This window comes from Amia ocellicauda, chromosome 2, assembly GCF_036373705.1.
Source record: "Amia ocellicauda isolate fAmiCal2 chromosome 2, fAmiCal2.hap1, whole genome shotgun sequence".
NCBI classification, from domain to species: domain Eukaryota; kingdom Metazoa; phylum Chordata; class Actinopteri; order Amiiformes; family Amiidae; genus Amia; species Amia ocellicauda.
Window position 1 is genome coordinate 46,287,490 of NC_089851.1, and position 27,844 is coordinate 46,315,333.

At 39.4% G+C, this 27,844-nt stretch overlaps 1 protein-coding gene across 1 annotated transcript in view; it reads right to left on the reverse strand.

Annotated features, from left to right (window-relative positions):
- dnajc1 (DnaJ (Hsp40) homolog, subfamily C, member 1) overlaps window positions 1–13,268 on the reverse strand; it is a 71,025-nt gene extending 57,757 nt beyond the window's left edge. The window contains exon 1 of the mRNA XM_066724691.1: window positions 12,535–13,268. Coding sequence (XP_066580788.1) covers window positions 12,535–12,681 — 147 coding nt within the window. The 5' untranslated portion in view covers window positions 12,682–13,268. The remainder of the gene's footprint in view (window positions 1–12,534) is intronic.
- Between the last annotated feature and the right edge of the window lie 14,576 nt (window positions 13,269–27,844).

Here is a 27,844-nt window from a genome sequence, read left to right on the forward strand (position 1 = left end):
TACATGTGCCAACGCAATCTTTTCAGGTTGGAGAAAAATAGAGTGTTTTTTTTTTAATTATTATTATGTTAGGTTAATGAGTTTTAAATTAAGGGAACTAACATTTTATATGATGCACATAGATTCAAGCATTTAATCAACCAGGTCAAGTTACATTTTTAAATGGCTGGTCTAAATTACATTAAGAGAACATTGTGCTGTGCCCAGGAAAGCACAGCACACATAACTGCAGAAGAAATGCCTTACAAATACCAAACCTCATCAGTTAATGACATTCACTGGAGCAGCTGCTCAGTAGTAGGGTCAAAATGTTCAGTCGTGAGATATATAGTAAATCGTATGAAAAATACAAAAATATTGCATTACGTTTTTTGAAGTATATCAGCCACCTCTAATTTGGCATTTCAAACAATTTCAGTCATTATCAACAATGGTTAACATTTTGTGGTGGTATGGTTTTCTTTCTTGTGTATGGTAATTGTTGACAATTGGTGAACTCCACTGGGACACAGGACTGTTTTCCAGTTGTGTTTTTTGTTTGTTTGTTTTTAGGGGTTTGTTTTCTTTATAAACAAAAGGGACTTGAGTGGTTTAATTTTCTGGAAGTTTTTCTGGGAAATAAATATTTATTTAAATTTAAAATGTATTCCTTGTCATTGGCAATCAAAAAACGAAAGCCAAGAGGATGGATCACTCTTCAGGCATATGAATCTGTGGCCTGCTTGTAACTTTGAAATGGGGTCCCTTTGGTTTGGGGTGCGTTTGGAGAACGAGAGAGACAAACAGATGAGAAGGTAAGCGAGAGTCAGCCAAATTTAAACACCATTGTTTATTAAAATTAATCAGAAAAGATAAATATATTTATTCTGCTTCTACATTGTTTTAAGCTTTACCAACTCCAAAACTCACAAGACAACGATGTAGCCACCAAGTCACAGATTCTCCTTTTATTTATTCTTCAACAACAAACAGAATCTGATCAAACGCAATTATAAGTCGTTCCTTAGCTACGGTGCAAACAACAGCGTCTTAAAACCTGCATTAATATTAATGAGCCATTAATATCTATTATTTATCTTTTATCTGGTAATTAGTCATTCATTATGATGGATTTAAATAATCATCTTTAAAAGCAAGTGCCAGTGGCCATGTTAATGTTCACTATAGTAGGCTCTGATCATTTGGGCAGATTATAATGATATCATAGGAAGATTTCTGTCCTGTAACTGAGTGGGAGATATAGCATGCCATATTAACATGATACCTGGAAAGCTTAGTTTTGAGAATTATATGCAGCAAGTTCTTAAAAAACAAACAAACAAAAAAAAAAAACTCTCCATGTATGAAACATTAAGAAAAACTGTAATACCTGAAAATGTGGGGAGGCGTGCTTGATAATAAAACTGCAAGGGAAATGTATTCCACAATCTTATAATATTTCGGAAGGAAAAAAGGCAAGGCATAAAATGCATTTAATCCTAGTCCCTTACAGAATACTGAACAACAGCAGCATCTATGGATATCAAATTAAAATCGATCAATCAACTTTTAGATTAGGTTACTGCTTCTCACTGTCAACACAGTACATACTATGAATATATACAATACTATATTTAGAAATGTAAAACCAATCATATACCCAACAACACAAACACAACACACATCTCGCCAGCGGTTCAGATAACCAGCATGACTGTTTTATTTTCTTTATATTAGAAAGGATTGACACCAACTATCTAGATAGGTGTATTTTACAGACAGACATACAAACATACATCAAGCTGCTCTACTGTGCATAGAGCTTACACAGATAAACACTATGACTGTATTCATGAAGTAGAGTTCTACAAACAATATTTCTGCAACTAAATTAAATCAATAAATAACATTATTTCAAACACTTAAGAAATGGTTTGTGAATACAGCTGTAGTGTTCACTATGTAATCTGTATGCAGAGTATACTAACTTCATTAAAATACATGCACATGTACAAAGAGATGGAGGTCACACCTTAAAGTATCTTGCTCTCATGCACTTTTACCAGTGCAAACAGGACCACACAAATGAATAATTTGAGCAGTTAATTCTGTGTTGCTCAGAATGAACTGGAGAGAGCACAGAAACCACTGTGCCATTCTTCTCCTCCAGAGGGCGAACTCTGTCTCTGTTGCAACTGGCTCACACTGCAGGGTGACACACATCAACCCAACAACACAAGGGAGAGGGACCTACGGGCCACCTAGTAGAGGCTCCACTGGTGCCTGTGAGCATTACAGTCTCTTCAACACTGGCACCTTCTCCCACTCTGCCCCTACTGACCACTACCACAATGGGGTCATGCAACTATCCTGCCCAGAGCTTGTTAAAAGAGTTCAGGACTGTTCTACAGTGCCAGGTTTGCACTGGCTGATCCTGGAAAAATAAAAGGTTGTATTGGAAAGTTTCCCACTGCACACTGAAAGAGGCCAAGTCAAGAGCTGCCAGCGCATCCCTGCTCCCCACTCTGCCGCTTTCAGGAATTGGAAAATAACTAATTGAGATTAAACTGCTCAGGTTAAAGCTTTAATTCAGCCCTTACATTTCTATCTGTTACTGGACTTAGAAATGCAGAGCTTAAATGGGAATCCCTGCATAGCCATTGTCAATAAACATTGATACTGGTAAAGTGTGCCAGGTAAGGCCAAAATATACTATTTTCTAATTGATAGCAAATGAATATGCATAAATTTTAAACAGGAGGTTCTGCCACTGAAATGACAAACCAGTGTAAAGGACAAAGGGTTCGTGCTGACAGATCAATATTCTATGCCAGGCAATACAGGCATTGAGGAAGTCACAGGACACCTTTTCTATTGAAAATAGCGTCAGCTCGGTCATTATGAAATGAAGACACTGGTCATTGCAATGAGATTTAAAACCCACACAAAATACCTGCTGGCACTTGTTTTCTTTTTCTTCTTTCTTTTGATAAATGATCAAATGACCAGACCTGAGGTGAATTACTTATTTCATGGTGCAATTTTTCAATTACAATTAAAATCATGGCGTTTACAATATAATAACTCTTGCATTGTAATTGTAGTGGAAACTTGACACTTCCACATTTGCAATTTTAATCAATACATGGCCATGTAATTCATATAATTGACTGATGAGATTTCAGTTCTGCCTTTATTCTGAGTGTTAACATTCTGCTGAAATTGATCCTGTAAAGAAGAAATATGGGCTATTTGGAGCATGCAGTTACCTTTTCTATGTTTTATTCATTTAGTCTTACCAGCTATGTTTTCACTCTTGCAGGACAGAATGCATTGTCAGTCGCACTGATACTGATTAAACCATTATTATTATTTCAACCGTGGATCTTAAACCCTTAATGTTCCAGATTTACCTGCATTACACACACTGACCATTTGAATTACTCGGATCACTTTCACTGGACTGCCTTGTTCATCTGCAAGGTTTCCATCTGAATATGAGAAGAGTTTATTATTTTGCTTACATTTACTTAGTAATTGTACATGACTATTTAAATAGAGCAGTTTTTAAAGCCCCAAAAGCATAAAATTCATAAGAACTTATGCAAGGCAGGTCCATCTATGCTTCTACTCCATATTTTCTGCCTGGTTTACAATTAAGCAGTATACTTTTTTTTTTTTTTTTAAACTGTATTCGTAATGATCTTGGCAGGCAGAGCTGTGTAACTGCAATTGTGCTACAAAAAAAAAGTACAGTTCTAATGTTCCGCTAACAATGCCATTGTAATTTTAATTAAAATGCTAATTAACCCCAGGGCAAGTGAAAGCCAGTTATTATTCTCAACTCCACATCCATACAAAAAAAACTGCCGTCTGTGCTGGTGGATGTAAAGATTGTGCTGCACAAGGCAGCAGTTTGAGTTTTACACACTTGTAGTTTGTTTGCTTGTTAACAAATAAACAGATTTGTGACTGGAGGGGGTCTGCCAGAGACTCTGTCCGCTGGTGTCTTTCCCCTGCCCCCTGTTGAGGTGGGGGCGTAAAAACAGCAGTTTTTCCAAACCTCAATAATAAAGTCTTTAGTACTACTACTGAAGGAAACAACAAAGGCACCCATAAAACAGAGGAGGTCAAACAATTGCAAACATCAGGGGGGAAAAGAAAAGAGGAATTCGGCTAATTTTGCTTCATAATTGCAAGGCCTCTGCTTCGGCTTGGGAAAGGGTTGTTACTATAGAAGTAGGCTACTCAGAGCAACAACACAAAGATCCAATGTGCAGGAATAGCTCTTTTCCACTCGTCAAATGGGAGGTTGCAGCCAGAGAGGTTTTGCTGCTACACTCAACGCTGGCATGTCTGCTTTGGGCCACAATGAGTCTCGGCTAAACAGAGAGCGGTAACTCAATGCCAGCTGTGTTAATGAGGGCTGAAAACAAATCTTTAGCTCTATGTGGAATTCAGCACCTAGAACCATTTCTAAGCATCCTCAGAACCTACTGCCACATGCACACAAAATGCAAAACATCTTTTTCAGTGCAAATCAAAGAGAAAAGCAGCCATGGATTTGACATGCAGACTAATTTGTGAGCAACTGGTTATTAATGAATGCAAGCCTGCAGGTACAGAACCAAAGTGACACAACCCCGAGTACAGACTGCAATGTTGCAAGTGCACAGACTGCTCCTATTATAGGGCATGGCTGGTGGTTTCAGTGCATTAAAAAATATGGAAAAGTGGAAAGGAAGATGCTGTCTCTCATTAGGGTTCAGAGGACTTTCTTTCTTGCCTGGTTAGTGGTTCATTCTCAACAACGGATTTTGGTTACTTTTTCAATAAAGCGAATTTTAATACATGCGAGTCATTGACGCAACAGTTGATATTTATTAAGAGAGTAAATATTTTACTATTTCCTCTTTGGTAACTAACAAGACAGTGAATCAGATCATTAAAGAGGCTGCTTAAGGAAAATCTCCAGGGCAAACGTGTTGTAAATTTAATCTCGTGAAATCCTGGCTTTGCGCTGCAACTGTATTTCAGGACTTTGTTTTTGTTGTGGTTTATTCTATAGTTCGTTCAATCTAGCGAGATGCCAAATTAAGCGCTGAGAAACGTGGATTTTCCACAAAAAAAAAATGCAAATTCATCGTGAATCATTTGTCTGTCAAAACGGGTTTGTCGCAGGAAAATGAAAGCGCATAAATATCAAACCCCGATTTTATTTTTCAGACATGACAACTTCAGTGCATCAGAGGAATGCATGGTTTCAGTACTAGAAAAAACGGTTCAGTGTGTCAAATTTGTTTAACCTGTACAGACACTGTATAAGCTAGGTATGCCAGGTCTATTTGCTATTTTTTGAGTGGCACTCTTCTTTATCTTAGTGACCATTCACATCTGTCAATAACCATCTTTTTGTGTTGGACCGCAGACTCTTTGTAATGGACGCAGATCTTATTCATTAGTTTGCAACAATGTGATGCCGGTCATAGTACTTGTCAGATTTAAATATTAAATTCCGTACTTCCAGGACCATCCTTATAAAACCATATTGATGGATAGTTTATCAATCTAAAGGTTCTGGGATCTGTGAGGACAACACATTCACCCAAACTCAAACAGGAGACGGCTTCAATTCATGGCCAATGTAACAGAGGGTGGAATGCTTTGAATGCAGCATTTATACATCCACCTGGATACGGATACAACACCAGTGTAAATTGGAAGGTGCAGAAATTAGATTGGCAATAAATCCTGAAAATATTATGTTATGTTTTGTATGTATTGCTCTGGAAACCCTTGATTTAAACTCAGTCTGTGTTCAATGGAGATCTTAATCATGGGCATTTGTCGGGAGGCGATTGGAGTCGTATTGCTCAGCATCTTGGGCTGTGCCGGGTTTTACAGCCTGCAGACTCCTGAATATTTCGGCTAATAACAGGTCCAGGAAATTGGGCGCATGCGGTCTTCTTTTGAGAATAACTGTAGAGCCACATGTTGAGTTGAAACGATCTGTTAATCCCCCATCTCTAACTGGCTACACTACCATGGTTTCGGTAACCAGATCACCCGTTGATGCAGAAAATGCGTCACATTATACAGTCCTAGAGTAAACGTAAAGTGATAACCACGGCAAAACCCGCGATGCACATATCGTTATGGCCTGGTGCAAAGGAAGAGATGCAACCCGAATAATCAGCTTTGCTCGTTTCCCTCCGTCTGAGCTGGACTGTGAATCGTCTTGCTTTGCGGGTGACTCCCCCTTCATTTCATACAGATTAATCCTGGATGAATAGCCAGTACTGAAGGCTGCAATTTCACACAACTGGCATGAGAGCTGCTAATTGCATATGTGTCGTACATAATACTACATGCTTAAACGTTTGTTTGTTGTTCTTAATTAAGTGTGCGCACACAGTTCCGCGCTCCGATTGAACATCCTCTCCAGCGAGCGCTCTTGGCATGGGCGCAGTGCGCAGCGGCTCTGCCAGCTTGTCGCCGCTCCAAGTCTGTGAAATCTAATGCGAAGGCACTGCGAGTTTAAACAAGATCGTGGTTAAAACCCATGCGAGCCAAAGCACTTCACTGAGGTTCACGAAGCCTTCCCAGTGCGGTCAGACTCTGGGCCTTTTTACTGCGATCTACCAAAAACTGAGACTTTTCTTTTTTTCCTGTGGCTTGATAATCCTTAAAGCTGATGGAGCCCATATATTGAACTGACAGCAATTAAAACTACGTCTTACGAAAACTTAAAATCACATGCATAGGTTATTATGTTGCATATGGAAGTAGAGATTTTCTTTGGATACAAATGTATAAATCAGTGAGGCACGAAAAAAGCTGGAAAAAATATAGAGAATAAAATAAAATCAGAGGCCGTTGATTTCAGTCATGCGCTGGGCATGCTTAGTTTATAATTGTATTTACAGCAGGTTTATTCATGTTGGATGTAATAACACACAGGGCTAGTGGAACAGGGACTGAAATAACAGTTTTTGTTTGCATGGTAGTTACTGCAACTCCAAATTGAGCAGCAGAACCACATTTACATAGAAAAGTGTCTGAACTGCCATTTTCTTTCTGCGTAATGCAGTCCATAACAGCTGTAATTACTGACAATGATTACAGAGTAACAGTGACAATTCAGATCTACAGTACAGACAAAGCATCACACTTTTATCATTATAAGCAGACGGCTATTTATTTTCTTTCAACAGCATGCGTGTTCATTTTAGGAGCCAGCCCAAAGCTACACTGGCAGAATGGCACTTACCTACACAAAGATACAAAAATAAAACCATAAAAAGGTTGTGATATGATTCACCTACAGTGTTGAAACCTCCTCCCTTCTGTGGATCCATTTAATCCACTCAAGGTGATCTGCCCATTTAATATGTAGTCTACCGTTTCATTTCATAATTACCCATTTACCAAAGACAGGGAAACACAGGGGCAATCATACCACTGTAGACCTCTCTAGAAATTAAACATTGTGTGGCTTTATTCACATCCTTCTCCTTTCTTGACTTGAACCAGCACCAAGAATGTAGATCATACAAGATGCAGCACAAGTCAGAGTTTCTCTAAAATAGACTTCTAAAATATACCACATTCACCTTAAATGTGCATGCACAAGTTTCAAACAGTTGAAGGCATTTAATCTCAGGCAAAAGTCCTCTGATGTGAAGTTTAGAAAAGGATATTTTAAAAAACTATTTTAAAATGGCTTATCTAACCAAGAAAAATATGTGAACAGATTCAAGGTCATGAGATGATCTAGGAGGCTTCACAACTGTCCATTTGAGAACGATAATAAAGAAATGTCCGGGGGTGAGATAGCTATGTGCATGTCACTCCATGGGACCTAGTCATCACAGCATGGAAAACAGACGTCCAAATACAGATTTTAATTCTCTTAAAAGGTAGATGTCCTTGTATGAGCTTTAAAGGCAGCATACGTTATTTATTAAGAACTTAAGTAATGCATAGACTGGATGGAAGGATTTTGATAGCTTGTACACAGTAACAGTTCAACTGGATCATAGAGTAGAGTTTAGGATCCTCAAGAGAAACTTGAAAAAGTTAAATAGATAGATCCCCATTAAGACATTTCAGAAAATTGTAACCTTGGCAGAGTTAATAAATCTAGGCAATTGTTAGGGAAATTGGGGGAAGACAGCAGGGTGCTCTAAATTGGCAGTAGCCTAAAAAGCCTATCTGATGGATGGCAGTATTAGGCAATCATCATCATGCACCACGATGAGACACCTACAGGTTCACACTGGGCTAGAACTCCAAGAAAGGGAGACCGACTTTGAGGAAAGCTGGGTGCTTCACTCATGTGAGGCAATAAATCTGACTGCTGCCTATTCAGCAATCAAGTGCCAAGTGGGGGAAAGTCACTGCTAGCATGATCAATTACAATGGAGAGATCCAAATTTCCCCCCAAATTAAATCTGTAATTTGTTGGTCATCCATTTCTCCCAAAACACACATCTGTCCTTGCATTAAAATTGTTTCCCATACTTAACATTGACTAACTTGTTAGTATCTCTGAAAAGTGCTACAAAGTAACTTAAAACCAAATAATTACCAAATCTGAATATCATCATATCAGCAGAGTTCAGAACTGAATGGTTGGGAAATGGCTGATGCCGTCCATAGCTCAACATCTTGGATTTTTAAAACTGAAGCTACAATGTAAAAGGTCTGTTCTATTTCAAAATGATTTCCAAGGTGTACTGTTTTTCATTTGGTGCATCACACATCATTATTATATAATTCACCTTTATGTATAGTGTACTATGTTGTGACATTTAAAATTGTGTAATAAATACAATCCGCATTTTATTCAGTACATTTGTGCAATCTCAAGGCAAATCTAATGCAAACTATTAGAATTACTGTACTTTATGAAGGATGAGTTGTTTAAAGAAAATAAATGGAGAGGTGGTGTCTGCCATGACAAAATGAGCACTGTCTGTCATCAAGTGACATACAGGAGGTCTTTCCAAAATAAAATCAATAAAATGGCCAAGGGAACAGTAATATAGACAGCTACAATTTATTATCCAAACACTCATTATACACAAATATTTTAAAATAAAATGTCACACCATAGGACATAGGATGTTAGGCTATGATTGAACTAAATCATGTGAAACCAAAATAGATCTAGAGTGGACAAATGCAGACACAGACTTAGCAATATAATGCAGGATGTGCAGTTCGACTACAAGGCATGTCCCTCAACCTCAGAAATATCGTTAAGGCATCACTTGCCTTCTGCGAGTCATTACACAGAAAGGTGATAGAAGTGTGAGCGTCCCGTGAGCAACAGTCTCCGAGTGTGCAGTTTTGCATGTAGCTGCTCTGTGGCAGCAGGGAGTGCTCTGGTACAGTTACATACTGTCAGCAGTACAAGCACACCTCTAAAATAAGATGCTCAAGCAGATTTTTCAATTGTTGTGTTGAAACAAAGATAGCATTTCATATACTTGTTATGTACAATGGCAGTTTAAAGTATTCACACCCTTGACATGAAACAATGGTGATTCGTTGTTCAAGCAGCTCTGAAAAGCTAAAGAGATAAAAATAAAAAAAGTATGTGTGATGAGCACACTATAGTAAACAAATGGAGGGAGTGAATACAACCACAACTGGAAGAATTCTAGAGATGCATTTCTTCCAGAGGATCTGCAATTAAAAAAATAATTAAACTGAATAATCTCTATATGAAAAAGCTGCTTAAAAAAACAAAAAACAGTCCATGTGACAATTTGCCATGCAAATCACTTTGGACACACTCCAAATAAGGGTAAAAAGGCAAATATTTAAACAATGGAGATGAACTCCAGCCTTCATTATGAGGAACAGCAGGGGACTGCTGCACAAAGCCCTGCCAGCACTTAGCAGGCCGCGAGCTCACAGGAATGGGCAGGTTCTTCCCACTCTTTTCACAGAGCACTATTCCAGGACACAGTGCTGCAGTTTTTATTTTTGGGTTTGTTGACCTCAGCTCTGCCATTCATACAGCGGGAAGATTAAATATTTTCTCTCTTTATCACATTTAAATATCTTCAATAACTGGCTTTAGCTGCCACCTAGAAGTGCTTTGTGTAAATGAGTGGCCCCCAGGCGTTCTGTGGGGGCCAGGGGAAATTTAATCAGTCTTTCTTTCTCCCTTTCAGTTTTTCACACAGTCATGTAACCGTCTGATCCCCGTTAATTATAAATCATCGGGTTGGGGGAATTAAGAAACTGTTCCGGCAACAATGACCTCAACCTATAACTTTATTGATAAGTCCACAAAGGTCCGAGTGGGCTTCTCAATGGTCACGCACACCAATTAGACACATGACAAAGAGGTTTGGTTGTTTTAGTAGAGAATTAAAAAACAACATTTGAACAGGTGGCATAAGCCCTAGCCACAAAAGGATTATTAATGTGATTTAAACCCAGATCAAACAATCAAGCTACCAAGTTGCTTTCTATTTAGCCGTCAACACCAATACCCATCTCTGAGATTTAAATCCTCAGTGTGCATCGATTAAACATTTCTCCAGGGGGCAGAGGGCATCGAAATGCATTTGAATACTACAATCACATATTTCCCAGATAGCTGGACAGACTTTTTGATTTAGCTGTTCCAATACATGCACTGTGCTCATGCCTAGTCACAGTGATCCCTGCACCCCAGTACATTTGAAACCTCAGCATTGTCCAGCCACTACTGTACACAATGTCTGGCTCCCAGGCCTTGTTACTTTTTGTACACTTGCAAGATCTTAAAAAAAAAAAAAAAAAAAACTGTCTACCACCTTCACACAATGAGCCACCTACCCCCTTCACATTTCTTCAGCAGAGAGGAAACAATTACCCCATGCACTGCTATAACCAACTCTGCTCTGGGCTAAACATTGCAAGATCAACAGAAGTCATCAATGCATACAGTACTGCCCACAGAAAGGCAGGGTAAATGGGCATCCAGACTTCAAACAGCCAGCATTTTTACTTCTGTGGGTGTATAATTTTATATGATGAGCTAACTAATACTGCTTGCCTTGCATTACTAGTACTCGTATTGTTATTTTGATTTCCCCTATGCTCCCTTTCCCTTGGCCCTTGACTGTGACCTAACATCTTACCTGCACTCAGCTTTTACAATCCAGGATGTAAGACCTCATATATTGTAGTCACTTGTGTAAATTGGAATTTGTAAACTGTATTATGCTTTGAATTGCACTGTTATGTAAATTGAATATGTAATGTTTGATGCCTTGTACTGCACTGTATTTTTGCACTTTGTATTGTGCTTATATTTTATAATTCACCCTGGATAAGGGCATCTGCCAAGAAATAAATAATAATAATGGAATTAAAATGACTTCAGCGTGTTTCAGCTAACACAATGGTACACTTACATGTATTAAACAATTACACACAAGGACGATCATACACTGTGATAGTGATGAAGTATGTGTATGAGAGAGATCATCTTCCCATGTTACTCTGAAGGATCTCATGTTTATAACAGAATACCTCAGCATGTGAACTTTCTTATAGTTCCTTCAGATTCACTTGTATCGGCCTGCCTGGACACTGGGTTTCAGACTCGTCTGTGCAAATGAACTATCTGAAGCAGGACTCGTGTCGTGGATTTGTGGGACATTACAATCAGGCAGCGTGGATTGTAGGACTCAGACAGCAGTTTCACTTCAAACGTGTCTTCATCAAACAACAACCTAGAAGTCTGACTCGTTACTGACATGTAGATCAATCAACTGAAATGTACAGTGTTTTGGACTAGTTTCAAATTATCATTATTAAGTGACCGGTAAAGTTATGTTGTGTTGGTACAATGACTAACTTAGTCCCCCTGTTCCCCATTCATTTCTTTATGATACACACAAGGGCTTTGGAGTTTGTATATCCAGTAGTACAAGGGTGCCGTCTCTTTACAAATTCTGAAACATCTCATTGCAAACTAGCCTCTGTAAAAGGTATGCGTCACTGAATGATGTAGGACACGTCATCGCTTAATATAGCATCTTTACCCCTCCACCAGTACGGGCACGATTTGTGGAGGACCACGTCTCAAGAGCACCGGGGGTAGGCCTCAAGCCTGGGGTTTTCCAGAGCTGTACGACTAATCCCCGCAGTCGTCTTGAACACATACGGGAGCGTTTCAATCGCGGCTGGAGAGCCCAGTGGAAACGCACACAAGGCGGCTCAGGGAGGCTGCGGCGGCGCCCGGCTATGAATGACACTTTTGCTGCGCGCCTGGAAAGAAGCTCAGAGCCACTGCGAGAAGAAGCTGCCGACACGCGTGGGTGTCTCATCACACGCAACACGGATACTTTGTAACTGACGTCTCGCAGCCGACATCGATACTTTGTTATCAGCAGTTCGCTCGCGTCGCACGCTTCTTCAGCAGCCATCTGCTCCGGGAGAAATCACACACCAGCACAGCGGAAGTCCAGCCCTCCACCGACATGCACCCGCACACAGCAACTTCGCCAAGGCGAGCAGCACAAATAAACCGTGGAAGGGGATTACCTGCTCCACGCCGAGGAACTCGTAAAAGTTCTGCGGGATTTCCTCCACCAGGTCGTAGAGCTCCCAGTCGGTCTCCGCGTACAAAGGCGCAGGGGTGGCAATGAAGAGGAGGAAGACCGTGTATAACGCCGAGCCGCGTCCAGCCATGTTCGGGGTCTTTGGCCGTGTCGGTAACTGCACCGGTGCCCCTCCACAAGGTAAAGCAAACCAACGTGTCCGATATTATCCCTGTGGAGCATTCATTGACCTGGTGTCTCCACATCAGACGTGGCTGCAGCCAAACCCCCGTCCTCTTAAAGGAGAAGCAGCACTTGTGCTCGCTATACTCTGCCGGCCCACTCTGGGTTCACGTCAGCGTAGGGCTGCTGAACACCCACTGCAAAGCACAGGAAAATGTTGAAAAGGAAAAGAGAGAAAAATAGTGTCCGCAGAGCTTCCGTGTCTGCTCTAAAGAAGCCGCTCCAGCGCGCCTTTTTGCCTGCGTCCACCGTCTATGGGGACTACACGCCATGGAGCCTGTCTAACAGCACATGTTTTTCTGTCCTGTAGAGTTTGTGCAAGGTATTCATCAGGCTGTGAGCTTTAACTCTGGGAGCTGCAGGGAGTTTAGCTCACCGTTGCTTTCGGTCAAGGTAAGATTGACTGTCCTCTTTCCCCTGGAAACGATCTGCATCACATCTGTCTCATTACACCGCTTTTAATGGATTGACTGTCCTTAAAATCAGGATCTGCGGTGAAAAGGACTCGTTAACTGTTCTCCGATCACTGTCAGTAAAGCCATTGCAGTAGAAGTGTGTGTTTAGTATTTGCATTTCTGTACATTTTGCTTCCATATTTGAATGAAGTTGTGAATGCTACGTTTGTTAAATCACAACACGTACAGCCAATTCTGAAGCAAAATAACTCTCGAATGAAGCCAGTGATTTGGTGTATTCCTGATAAAAAGCATATTTAGATTTAAACGACACTTTCTACCCTGTCCACATAGGCCTACACCAGCAATGAACTGTATTAAATAAGTCATTACAATTAAACCCTGATCATAAACACTGAATCAAATATCGACAACTTAAACTAACACACAAAGCATGGCTTTTGAGGTTTTCTTCAAGGGTTAGAGCAATCAATTTATGAGAAATCATCCTAATGCAAAAACAAAAAGTACTCCTAATAGTTTTTTGAAGAAACTACATCTTTCATATTGAAGGGACCAATTGTACATGTATTTTTTTTTTTATTTTAGCACTTGCTTTGCAGTAGTTTTTTAGGACTAGTTAAGAAAAAAAAAATGGCTGTATTTTGAAATGTACAGACTGCTAGTTGACTTATTTTTGACACATCAATTGTGGATTCTCTCATACACCTTAATACATGTTACAGATTTGTACATTAAAGCAGAAGCATATAACCCCCTTTCTGTAAAATCTCCATGGGCTGCTTTTTACATAAATAATAGAGGAATTGTTCTATTCCTCACATGCTAGGCCTTATCTGTGTGAACTGAAAAAGCTTTCACTTGAAAGCTTGGCACTGCATTTTGCTAAGAATCCTACCTTGTCAACATACATCGTGTATAGCTATGTTTAATGACAGTTTGTTTGGGACTTTATCTTGGGGGGGCTATTGCCTTGCCCTGCACAACACATACACATGGAGTATTTCTGCCTTATTTATGTAATAAAATAGGACCCAAGACTTTGTTTCTGCTTTTGTTTAACAAGTCTGATAACATTTTGGTTTACAATGCCTAGAGGCTTTATATGCACAGGATGGGCCATTTATATCTGACATGGAAGTAGACCTGTTATACTGTGACACAATTTCCCATGCTTGTACTGACTTGAACGATGTTAATTGTAATTATATAAATAAAAATGTTTTACCACACTACTTTATGACTCTTGGAACTGAAGTATTTTTTTTATATACCTACATGCATGAACACAACAGGGTGAGATCATTTCAATTACCTGTCATACTTCAGCAAAATTGGAGAAATAGCCAAGCTCTTTGTGTTTTAATCTCAAGCAACTTCTTCAAATGCTCCATATTGTACTATTGATAGTGTGTCCATTTTCCCTTGCAGATCTAAATTAATTGCGTGTGTGCTATGGTTTGATCAAATACATGTGCTGTAAGTTAATAACTGTAACATCTGGTTATTGATATGGACACAGGTTTTGGGATCTATTCTAGGTACAATGTAGCCAGATGGGAAGCACCTGGTCACTTTGCAGCAGTTCGACAGCAGAAGCACACTGTGATGCCTCAGACTGTTCAATGCTTGTACAAGATGTTTCTGATTTCTGAAATTAAAAGGTTAGAAAAAATGTCCTTTGGAAATTACCTACCAAGATAAAACACCTTTTGTTCATGCTAAACTATTCCCACTTTTTCAAATCTGTTCTTTCTGTTTCTTTGTATTTTCATAATTGTTTATGATTAAGTGTTTCCCACAGGAATTGTATGACTGTTATGACTACAAACACTTAGTACTATTAATCTGGCAGGAGTGGAATTGCCTTTAGGAGGTTCAAAGTCAGTAGCTGACCATATTAATGGTTATGGCTTGTGTATATGGAGTAAGAGCAATGCTACTGAAATAAAATTTAATTTGTTTTTGGATTGAAGTGTATTTTTTCTGCTGTAGACAATAGAGGTTCCTAAACAGTTTGAAAATAAACAACTCATGTCTTGTAATGCAAGTCTCTGTATTCACAAATACACACAGATATGGGTGAAATTGTGAAAGAAGCAAATACTGTAGTGAAGCCCCTATACCCTTGACCAGATTTCAGCAGATATCCTATGGAAATTGAAGACCAAGTCCTCTCATCCATGATACCAAGCCAAAATGTGCTGTATTAGTGTGTGAGAGCTGCACAGATAAACCCAGCTTTACTAACTGCAAATTAAACATTGATTTACATCTGCAGATACACCCACATTGTCCAACATTTTTGACATTTTGATAACATCTGTTTGGAGTTGACTGCAACTGATTCAGATACAAATCTTTGTAAAGTTTTATCTATCCACACCAAGGGGTAGATGAACAGCTATTTCAACGAGTTCCTGTGTGTGAGAACCACTCTGGACCTAGAATGCATTACACCCAAGTCCCTGTTTTTCTTAGTTTTGTTTTTTTCTAAATGAAGAAGCTTCTTCCCATGATGTCCTTAAATTTGGCTTTTATTTGCTTTGGTCTGTCTGAAAAGAAGTCAAGCAGATATGCAGCGATATCAGATGCAATTTCATAATATGTTGAAGTTAAAGGTATTCGGAAGGATAACATTGTATATACATGAAGTGAAAATAATTAAATAAAGCTTGACCTTTGTTAAGGCAAGGAAGTCAGTTTTACTTTATTTAATCTAATACATAAATCCCTGGGTATAGCCTACCTGTGGAAATCTGAGGCATTCCATGAGTCTGAGTTTACATGCTGGCAGTTATTTTCAGGGAATCATTACACAGACCATATTGATTTTCAATGCAGTTTGCCATGTGCCAAACATTAGTAGAGGCTTTTGACCAGATGTATGATTCAGTGTCTTGGGGGAACAATGATTTCACATCAATCTGCCTTCCATCTCCAGTCTGAGCAGGAGGGCTGACACCACCCAGTCTATTATAGGCATGTTATATAATAATAAATAGATGTATTGTTACAGATATAAATGTGACAAGCATTTTTATAAAGGTTTTGTTCTGTACCATCTCACTATTATAAGACCCCATTGTACAAGATTGAATCCCAGTTTATCCATTACAATAAATTTAACAAAGGATTTAGTAGAACAAGGAAAACCTAATTTGTGATCCTAAACCCATCTGCAGCTAAGACATATATTTCTAGTAATAACTTCCACCTAGTATTCTTTCAGTTCTCTCCCTAGTGTCAGCATGATTATTGGCTATGCAGCATGTGCTTTACCATAGTTTCTTAATAAATCATCTAATATATTATAGAGATACAGTGCTTCTGGAAAGTATTCACACCGCTTCACTTTTTCCACATTTTGTTGTTGTTGTTATTCCAAAATGGATTAAATTCATTATTTTCCTCAAAATTCTACAAACAATACCCCATACTGACAACATGAAAGAAGTTTGTTTGAAATCTTTGCAAAAAAAAAAAAAAAAAAAAAATGTAGATAAGTATTCACAGCCTTTGCTCAATAATTTGTTGAAGCACCTTTGGCACCAATTACAGCCTCAAGTCTTTTTGAGTATGATGCTACAAGCTTGGCACACCTATTTTTGGGCAGTTTCTCCCATTCTTCTTTGCAGGACCTCTCAAGCTCCATCAGGTTGGATGGGGAGCGTCGGTGCACAGCCATTTTCAGATCTCTCCAGAGATGTTCAGTCGGGTTCAAGTCTGGGCCACTCAAGGACATTCACAGAGTTGTCCTGTAGCCACTCCTTTGTTATCTTGGCTGTGTGCTTAGGGTCATTGTCCTGTTGGAACATGAACCTTCACCCCAGTCTGAGGTCCACAGCACTCTGGAGCAGGTTTTCATCAAAGATGTCTCTGTACATTGCTGCATTCATCTTTCCCTCGATCCTGACTAGTCTCCCAGTTCCTGCCGCTGAAAAACATCCCCACAGCATAATGCTGCCACCACCATGCTTCACTGTAGGGATGGTATTGGCCAGGTGATGAGCGGTGCCTGGTTTCCTCCAGACACGAGTTAAATCTTTGTTTCATCAGACCAGAGAATTTTGTTTCTCATGGTCGGAGAGTCCTTCAGGTGCCTCATGGCAAACTCCAGGCGGGCTGTCATGTGCCGTTCACTGAGGAGTGGCTTCCGTCTGGCCACTCTACCATACAGGCCTGATTGGTGGAGTGCTGCAGAGATGGTTGTTCTTCTGGAAGGTTCTCCTCTCTCCACAGAGACACGCCGGAGCTCTGTCAGAGTGACCTTCAGGTTCTTGGTCACCTCCCCGACTAAGGCCCTTCTCCCCCGATCGCTCAGTTTGTCCGGGCGGCCAGCTCTAGGAAGAGTCCTGGTGGTTCCAAACTTCTTCCATTTACGGATGATGGAGGCCACTGTGCTCATTGGGACCTTCAATGCTGCAGAAATTTTTCTGTACCCTTCCCCAGATCGGTGCCTCAATACAATCCTGTCTCGGCAGTCTACAGACAATTGCTTGGACTTCATGGCTTGGTTTGTGCTCTGACATGCACTATTAACTGTGGGACCTTATATAGACAGGTGTGTGCCTTTCCAAATCATGTCCAATCATCTGAATTTACCACAGGTGGACCCCACTCAAGTTGTAGAAACATCTCAAGGATGATCAGTGGAAACAGGATGTACCTGAGCTCAATTTTGAGTGTCATGGCAAAGGCTGTGAATACTTATGTACATGTGCTTTTTTGTTTTTTATTTTTAATAAATTTGCTAAGATTTCAAACCAACTTCTTTCACGTTGTCAGTATGGGGTATTGTTTGTAGAATTTTTAGGAAAAAAATTAATTTAATCCATTTTAGAATAAGGCTGTAACATAACAAAATGGAAAAAGTGGAGCACTGTGAATACTTCCGGATGCACTGTAGCTCTGTTTTCAAGGGGAAAATTTTCAATGTGCTATTTTTTTTTTAATTAAACCAGTTATTGCAGTCAAGTGATTACATTGTTTTAACACTGTATTTATTGATGTATGCATGTTTTTGTTTTCTGGTAAAATATTGTCAATTTGGAGTTATTTGATTAGGCTAGCTTTTCCCACTGTATTTAGTCTGCACATTATTGGATCACAATACACATTTTGTTACATTACAAAAACTGCAATTAACTTTAAACATTTTTTAACATTATTTTACCAAAATCAAGTAAGTGAAGCAATGTTTAAATATGAAAATATTGTAATGAGTATTTCCTAGTTTGTTTGTTTGTTTGTTTGTTTTTTGTTTTTTTTCATAGACAGGAATAAATTGTTTTGCTTACTATTTTACCAGGTCACTTTAAAGCCCTTTTGATTAGGTTATACTTAAATCTGAAAATCAATTTAAGAATTCATAATTGTTAATATTATCACAAAACAGTTTTTTGTACACTGTTACTTATTTTATTAAGTATATTACATTCTATACGTTTTTCAGTCCAAACGTATTATTTGTATTTATTTATGTATGTATGATTTCATTATTAGCAGACACCCTTACCCAGGGGGACTTACAGTAGTCACAAGAAACATTTTCCAAAGCATTATAGTCTGCAATGAAAGATGCAGTAGCGCTATAACTGATAACCACACTCAGTAGTCATTTGCATTGGATATGAAAATATGCTGATTGACCTCCAGAGAAGTGGATCAATATCTGACACATATGTAAAACAACTGATTTAATTCTAAAACTAAGGTGGACAGATATTTATATTGGGGGAAGAAAGTTCGTGAAGTGTCCCTGTTTTACTGGAAACACATAACAAGTAGATTCCAAAATGCAATCCACAGTTCCAACAAAATATCTTTTTTTTTTACCTTTACGATGTTTTCCCACTATCATACACGAAACAATCATAACTTCTAATTATTTGACCAAAGTGTCAAATAAGTGAAGGTTTTAATTCAAATTCAAGGACATGTGAATTACAAATAAAGACAAATACAATTGGGACAGTAAAGGGTAGTCTACATGTAAAAATACGTGTCCTTAGCTTCCTTGGTAGGCTATCCTACAACGAGATCTAGCTAGATTATGTTATTTAAATAAATAAAAACACGCCTTTTGATTGACGACCTGTTCTGTTAGTCAGACATTTATGTAGATTAATATATCTCACACAATGCATTATCGTGTTTTTGAAATCGCATCTCACAATTTATGGACATAGGCTTTCAAATAACCGTGAGCTGGTGTGTGTATGACAGTTTTATCCAGTGTCGAAACGAAAGCACTTAACACACTTTCTGTTGTGTTTTCGTCTTTATACAATATTAGCTTTGGGCTCTATAGATTATTCAAATAATTTCCCCAACCTATTCAGTATTACATATGTTTCCCCTAAAGGCTAGAACGCCAAATAAATTAACAATAATTGAAAGCACACAACACCTTTAACTTTATTTTATGTCTGTGACCAATACCACATTTGAGATATATTAGTTGTGTGCAGACCCTTTAATTTGATTCACAACCCAAGGTAAAAAGCAGTCCTTAGTCTTTATAAACTCTCTTTGGAAAATACCCCCCACTGCAGTTACGTACAATTACCCACATGCACAGGTAGCCTCCCTTTGGAAATCATTTAATTTGTTTAGATCTCTTTTTAATTTCAGCCTTTCCAACTTCAGCTATAATGTGCATGCCTGACTGAATCCAGAGCCGAAGCCTCGCATTTTAATTTATTTAAAAAAAAATCTGAACACGACCTACCATACAGGCAAGTGTGTGTGTGTGAGAGAGACCTGTGGTGTTGGGGGCAATGGTGGTGTGGAGGAGAGTGTTTCTGCCACAGGCCGCTGTGCTGCGCTCTCGGGTCTACCCGCAGTAGGTTGGAAAGCATCGGCACAGTTTCCAGCCTGCAATGGTTTCCTATTGGTCTTTGTAACCCACAGACTTCAGCAATGACCTGGGAGACGCGAAATGGCGCAGAGCACTGTATAGCCGCCTAAGCGCTCCTTTCCATGGCTCTGAATAGGTGCCTGTGTCCAGCTGGGGGAAAAAGTAGTGGACAAGAAGCAGGAGCTACGAGATGCTGACACATCCATTTTGTGCAGATTTTCATCCGACGTTTACAGAGCCAAGATGGCCGCTGCCTCTTTGTTTCGCACCATGTTTCATCCGTGTGTTATTTGTGACTGTATCGCCAGTACGTTTATTCCACGTAGTGCGCACCCACCCCCCCGCCGCACGGTGGGACGCGCTTTGTCCACACCAGTCCACCCAATCAGGCTCAATACGTTGCTAAAATGACATTTGGACCAAGCTGGACGGTTTCCCTTCTGGTTTCAGTTTTATACTCCTAGGGGGGTTTAGTAGTGGACAGTGTAACGGTATACCGGAGGAGCAATCGAGCAATGGACTTAACTTGATCAATTTGATCCATTCTGAGAGTATCCACAGATCATTTTATTCAATGTTTTCTTCAATTCCAGGATAAATTCTTACATGCTTTCTGCTATTTTTATTTGCAGTTTAAATCTCACAAATTGAATCGCAACGTGATGTTGTGCAATTTAAGATAATAATAATAATAATAATAATAATTTATTATTTCATGTAGACTATATTCAAACGCTTTCACAAGCATGTGTGTGTGTCTGTCTGTCTCTTTGTGTGTATGGATAATTATATTTCGCCTAATGATGTAATGATGTCATTTGGATATGAGAAAATTATTCGAATATTATTATTATTATTATTATTATTATTATTATTATTATTATTATTATTATCGTTGTTGTTGTTGTTATTATACCCACAACAATCACCCCCAATTAAATAAACATACAGTTTTAGGAAACACTATTTTAACCACATTTAACATACTTATCTATAGCATCATGTTAAAACAAAGTTTGTTCAGCGTTACAATGTCAACCATACAGTTTAAGCTTCACTATCAGATATGACTTATTACAACATCGCTTTGATTTCCTTTGATATGGCTTCTATAGCCTTGACCTGTTTTGACCTAAAGCAACTTGTATTTAAAATGTGTCCTTATACTTAGCTTGTTAATCGACTGAAGGCTACAAAATGATGTTCTTACTTTTAAGATACGAGGTAGCCTTAACGAAAGCAAAAACACATGTTTAGCCAATAGCTTCAGTAGCCTTTAAAACAAATGTGTTCATATTTTCGTTTCTGCTCTATTTTCCCCCACACTTTGGATTTATGCTACTATGACGTTTTTGTGTTGGGGGATTTTCATATGAAATAAATAAAAAAAACATGAATTGGTTAAAGCATTGCCAAACACATAACATAAGAAGGTGGTGTGATTCCTCATGAATTAATATGTGTACACCACAAGATTAACACATGAATATGCCATGCACTTCATCTGAGTTCTGGTGTTAATCACATGTATAACACGGTTAGAGCTAGGGTTAGGGTGAACACTAACCCTAACCCTGCTATACATGTGATTAACATGAGATGAAGTGCATGGCATATTCATGTGGTAATCCTGTGGTGTACATATATTACTTCATGAGGAATCACACCACCTTCTTATAAAGTGTTACCAAAAATAATCATCTAATATCCACATTGGTCGTTTGTGGAATTGTAGGCAATGAACAAAATAAGACATTAATACGAACGCCCATAAACCAATCTGAGATGAGTGAGTGTTGATTTTTCGTATGTCAGGAAAAAGACATCGCACACTCCCCACATTTTCAAATGAAAGAAATAGCCAATAAAATGTTTCTCCCCATGTGAGTGCTGCAGCTGTCTCAGAATCCTGCCTGTGTCGATGGCGTGTTTTTACCGGTTCTCTGTTCCGAAGACCCAGCTGCAAATACATCTGTGCACTCATACCACAGGCTGTTTTATAGAGTTGCAACAAATCTGTTTTGGTTGTTATTTATAAGAGTTGTAGATTGTTAAAAAAATAAAAGATACAGCACAACACATTCGTGAAAAGGTATTGCCGTCCCTGGGTGGGCTCGAACCACCAACCTTTCTGTTAACAGCCGAAAACGCTAGATTCCGCCAAAAATGCTGGGGAACAATAGTCTGTTAAGGGGAAGGAAGAAGTGAAAATGAAGGGGGAAGAAAGGGGAAGAAAAAAAGAGTGAAAAAGAGGAAAAAGGGAGGAAAATTGAGAAAAGGGAAAGGAAAGAGAGAAATTGAGGACCCCCCTTTGCATTCCAAGTGTTAATAGTGATATGATACTGACACATTTTCTGGAAATTGCAGAAAATGTCAATTTTGTTTATTTTGTCTGGCAGAAGAGCCCAGATAGGTCCTGGTTGGAGTGCTGCCTCCTATGGACAATGTGTGACAAAATGAACACCTAAATAAATCAAATACGACATATATAAGTATATAAATAAATACATACATACATACATACATAAAAAAAATAATAAATATATATATATATATATATATATGTATACACACACACAAGACTATACACTACAAAAACTATATACACACTATAAACAAAATACTATATATATATATATATATATATATAATATATATAGTATATACACACTACATTAACTATACACACTATATACAAACTACTCTCTCTCGCTCGCTCTCTCTCTCTCTATATATATATATATATATATATATATATATATATACACTCACCTAAAGGATTATTAGGAACACCTGTTCAATTTCTCATTAATGCAATTATCTAACCAACCAATCACATGGCAGTTGCTTCAATGCATTTAGGGGTGTGGTCCTGGTCAAGACAATCTCCTGAACTCCAAACTGAATGTCTGAATGGGAAAGAAAGGTGATTTAAGCAATTTTGAGCGTGGCATGGTTGTTGGTGCCAGACAGGCCGGTCTGAGTATTTCACAATCTGCTCAGTTACTGGGATTTTCACGCACAACCATTTCTAGGGTTTACAAAGAATGGTGTGAAAAGGGAAAAACATCCAGTATGCGGCAGTCCTGTGGGCGAAAATGCCTTGTTGATGCTAGAGGTCAGAGGAGAATGGGCCGACTGATTCAAGCTGATAGAAGAGCAACTTTGACTGAAATAACCACTCGTTACAACCGAGGTATGCAGCAAAGCATTTGTGAAGCCACAACACGTACAACCTTGAGGCGGATGGGCTACAACAGCAGAAGACCCCACCGGGTACCACTCATCTCCACTACAAATAGGAAAAAGAGGCCACAATTTGCACAAGCTCACCAAAAGTGGACAGTTGAAGACTGGAAAAATGTTGCCTGGTCTGATGAGTCTCGATTTCTGTTGAGACATTCAGATGGTAGAGTCAGAATTTGGCGTAAACAGAATGAGAACATGGATCCATCATGCCTTGTTACCACTGTGCAGGCTGGTGGTGGTGGTGTAATGGTGAGGGGGATGTTTTCTTGGCACACTTTAGGCCCCTTAGTGCCAATTGGGCATCGTTTAAATGCCACGGCCTACCTGAGCATTGTTTCTGACCATGTCCATCCCTTTATGACCACCATGTACCCATCCTCTGATGGCTACTTCCAGCAGGATAATGCACCATGTCACAAAGGTCGAATCATTTCAAATTGGTTTCTTGAACATGACAATGAGTTCGCTGTACTAAACTGGCACCCACAGTCACCAGATCTCAACCCAATAGAGCATCTTTGGGATGTGGTGGAACGGGAGCTTCGTGCCCTGGATGTGCATCCCACAAATCTCCATCAACTGCAAGATGCTATCCTATCAATATGGGCCAACATTTCTAAAGAATGCTTTCAGCAACTTGTTGAATCAATGCCACGTAGAATTAAGGCAGTTCTGAAGGCGAAAGGGGGTCAAACACAGTATTAGTATAGTGTTCCTAATAATCCTTTAGGTGAGTGTATATATATACACTACAAAAACTATACACAAAAGACTATATACACTACAACAACTATATATGAAAGACTACAAACACTACAAAAACTATATACACACTATAAAGGACTATATATACACTATATACTTTAGACCAGGGGTTGCCAAACTTCTTCTTCCCAAGGACCTCTTTGCCAACCAGATTCTGGCTGAGGCCCCCCACCAACAAAAAATGCCACAATGTCCTCATTATACAATGTTAATAAAAGGGAAAAATTGAGAACATAGAACTTTATTCAACTCACTACTATATACTCACTCACTAGGTCAACTCACACCTAATGAGATGGATGGGCCTGTACATTCTTTCATAATTGATCAATTAAAATATGTATTTAAAAAAAAAAAAAAAAAAATGATATATATTTTTTGGTGGGGGAAGAGATTTTGCCACAGACCCCCTAGCAACCCCTCGCAGACCCCAGTTTTGGAACCTCTGCTTCTGCCCTACAGGTTTTTTATTTGCTTCAGCCACTGCTCTTTAGAAAGAGTCTCTGTGGCCAGGCAATATATTGTGCCCTTAAACTGGCTGTGCCAGGTCTCCGCTGTCCTGAACTGCCCACACTTCCGACAAGTGTTTGCCTCCACCTCCCTTTTGAAGGCACATGGGCCAGTGGGATGATGAGGTGCTGGTGGACCAGGCGTGCCAGAGGGTAGGAGGGCACCTTGTGCTTGAGGCACAACAAACACAGTGAAGGTGGGGGCAGGGCAGGGGGCAAGGGTGACACGTGTGCTGGGAGCACAAGGGAGCACAGAGGCTGCTGGCGGGATGAAGGCAGGAGGCTGAGGGAGCAGCTGCCTCTGGACTGTCAGCCTGGGTCTGACTGCCGCAGGTGGTGGTGGTGGAACCACTGCAGAGGTGGCACGCCTCTTCAGTTTGGCCTGCCCTGCAGTGCTCGTGGCAGGTTGTAGGTGTGCTCCACTCCCTGGGGCCTGCTTCTTCACCCGCCCATTGTGCCACTGGACAAAGGTTGTGTGGTTCATCTGTACCAACTACAGGGTGGTGCTCTGCATGATGGCCACATTGGCCAGGTTCAGCTGCCGGATCTTACGGTAATCTTGAAAGATCAGAGACCATCTCGTCAATGAGCCCTTCCCCTTCCTTCTGGGAGCTTTGTGGATCCCACACAGCCTGATGAAGATGGCCTCCACAAGACGGCAGCAGTCTGGCCACCAGGCAAGCGCAGCAGTCAACGCCAGCCCACACCACTTCAGGCTCTCCACTCCAGGGGTGAACATGACCTTCTTCTGAGGAGACTGGAACCTCCCTGTGGTCAGCCTGTCCTGGTGTCTGGCAGCAAATGACACAGTATCTAATGTGAGCTAAAAGCATTCTGTCATTACTCCCTGAAATGCTGCAGCCATAGTGTAAAGCAGCCAAATGATAAGCTCTCAATTGCTAAATTGAACCTTAATTGAAGTAACCATGAATAATTTCTTAATCAGAGCATTTTAATTATTTTAAACAGTAGGGGTTTTAAGTTATGTATAGAATTGTGTAAAGAACTTATTAAAGAACCAACAATTTTTCTACACAATTTGAAAAGTAACATCTAAGCAGATTGTTAATTCAATTAAGGTTCAATTAAGTAATTGAGAGCTTGATTGGAACAAAACCCAGCAGGGTCGGGTAGGGTCGGGGCTCAGAGCATCTCAAACACGATTATATTAAAGACTGGACTGGTGTCAGAGATCATGATAAGAACGGAGACCGGCAGCAGCCAATGAGAGTCGAGCACATGGACAAAAATAAAGTTACATTATTTAGAGTATTTGATTCTGATTTTCATAAATACTTATTAAAATAGTTCAAATAACAATAGTTGTTTTGGGGCAGCCCACCACTTTAAATATCGGTTGGGATTTAAAAAATCGTGCAGAGTCTAGCTTTTTTTCACGACACTTGTCAAGACACTTTGCTATAACGTTACACAATATAGAGAATATTTATTTTCTCCAAGGTTAACATAATTCAGATATTGAACACGTTACCTGTAGCAGTCAAACTGAATTATGTCCGCTGATTGACGGAGCACTACTGAGACACGCCCCCGGAGCATATCAAGCTTGTGATTGGTTCTGTCCATCTTTCGAAAGATGGAATACGGCCACGGGATTGGTTCTCTCCATCGTTGCAAAATGGATTGCGGCTACGTTATTGGTTCTAGAAAGATGGAATGGCGCGTCGCAGGTACGGGTAAGGGTAACGGCCGTGGAGACTGATTCCCGTCCCTTCAACACGTGCTACTCCAGGCCAATCGCTGTGGACTGAAGGCTGGATGCGGCCAAGAGCATCGCTCTGTTATTCTAAGATTGTTCTATCTTTCAAAGATCAACAAAAACTGAATTTTCAATAAGGGTGTGTAGACTTTGATGTCCACTGTAAAAATCATTAAATCATCATCATACAGAAATACACCTCTACCCGACAAATCGAGACAAATACAGGCCATGCCCAAATAATGCATACATTTGATATAACATGTAGTCCTCCCTTCATTCCACTAATTATTACCAAACTGGGAGGGTTAATGGACGGTGTGGTCAGCAAGAGTGAACTTGATAGCTTCTGGCATTACATTTAGGTCATGCGGAGGATATTAAAACCTTCTCCGGGAAAGGTAAATTCATGTGTTCTGTCAATTACAGAAAGTTAACTTAATCGTGTTTTATTTTTTCCATCAGAAACTGCTGTAATTTACTTAGTCGTGAATCTATAAATAAACCAGTAAACTTCATGCCACCTGTAAGTACAGATGGGTCTATCTAAATCTATATTTTATGATGATGATGATGATGATGATGATGATGATGATGATGATGATGATGATTAATAATAATAATAATAATAATAATAATAATAATAATAATAATAATAATAATAATGTACGAAGAACTTTACATTAAAATAATATGATTTTCTAAACTCAGACCCAGTATTAGAACTAACCAATTTCCGCAGCTATGTTTAACATGTGGGACAAAGAGAGACTGGTACACTTGAAACTAGGGGGCACAGACAGGGCACCCCACCACTGAAACAACGCAACTCACACAGCGCACTGGCAGAGTAGTCTCAAATACCTACAGACTACACGAGGAACAGATTCATAGTTAATTTAAATCTGCAAGAACTGTGTAGGTATTCGTTACTATGCTCTCTCTTGCAGGTGCCCTATGCTTTTCATGGCCATATGTTTGCAAAAAAACATAAACGAAATTAAAAATGAGATGCAGTTTGACTTCATGTCCTCCCATCACGTCTTTGATGGGTGTTTCACTGCACAGGAATTGGTCAAACTGGGAACACAGACGTTTATTCTGGTTGGAAACGTTACGATTCAACACAAGTTTCTGTCCTGGGGTGTATACACCTCGGAGCACAGAGAGCAATACGCAAGCCTCATCTTTCTCCTCACAGCGTTTACAGCTTGAGGAAAAACGAGATTTTATGTATCATCAGACAACACAAACACTTAAATCTGGTGATTTCTTGAGATTACAAAAGGTAAAACAGTTTGAAGTAGTAATAACCAGTTTTACAAACAGGCACTGACATACATACCTACATACCTACATACATAAACAAAACCGAAAAGCCTCTTCCTTAAAACCATCCGCCAATGCAGGCTATGTCAGTTTCATATCTATAAAACCTTTTTTAAAACAAATACAAAAAACTTGGATTTGGTTATTTTAAAACATCACTTAATGAAATTGAATTCAACTTGCAAAATATCAATTTATTTATATGTTTTAATCAAATACAC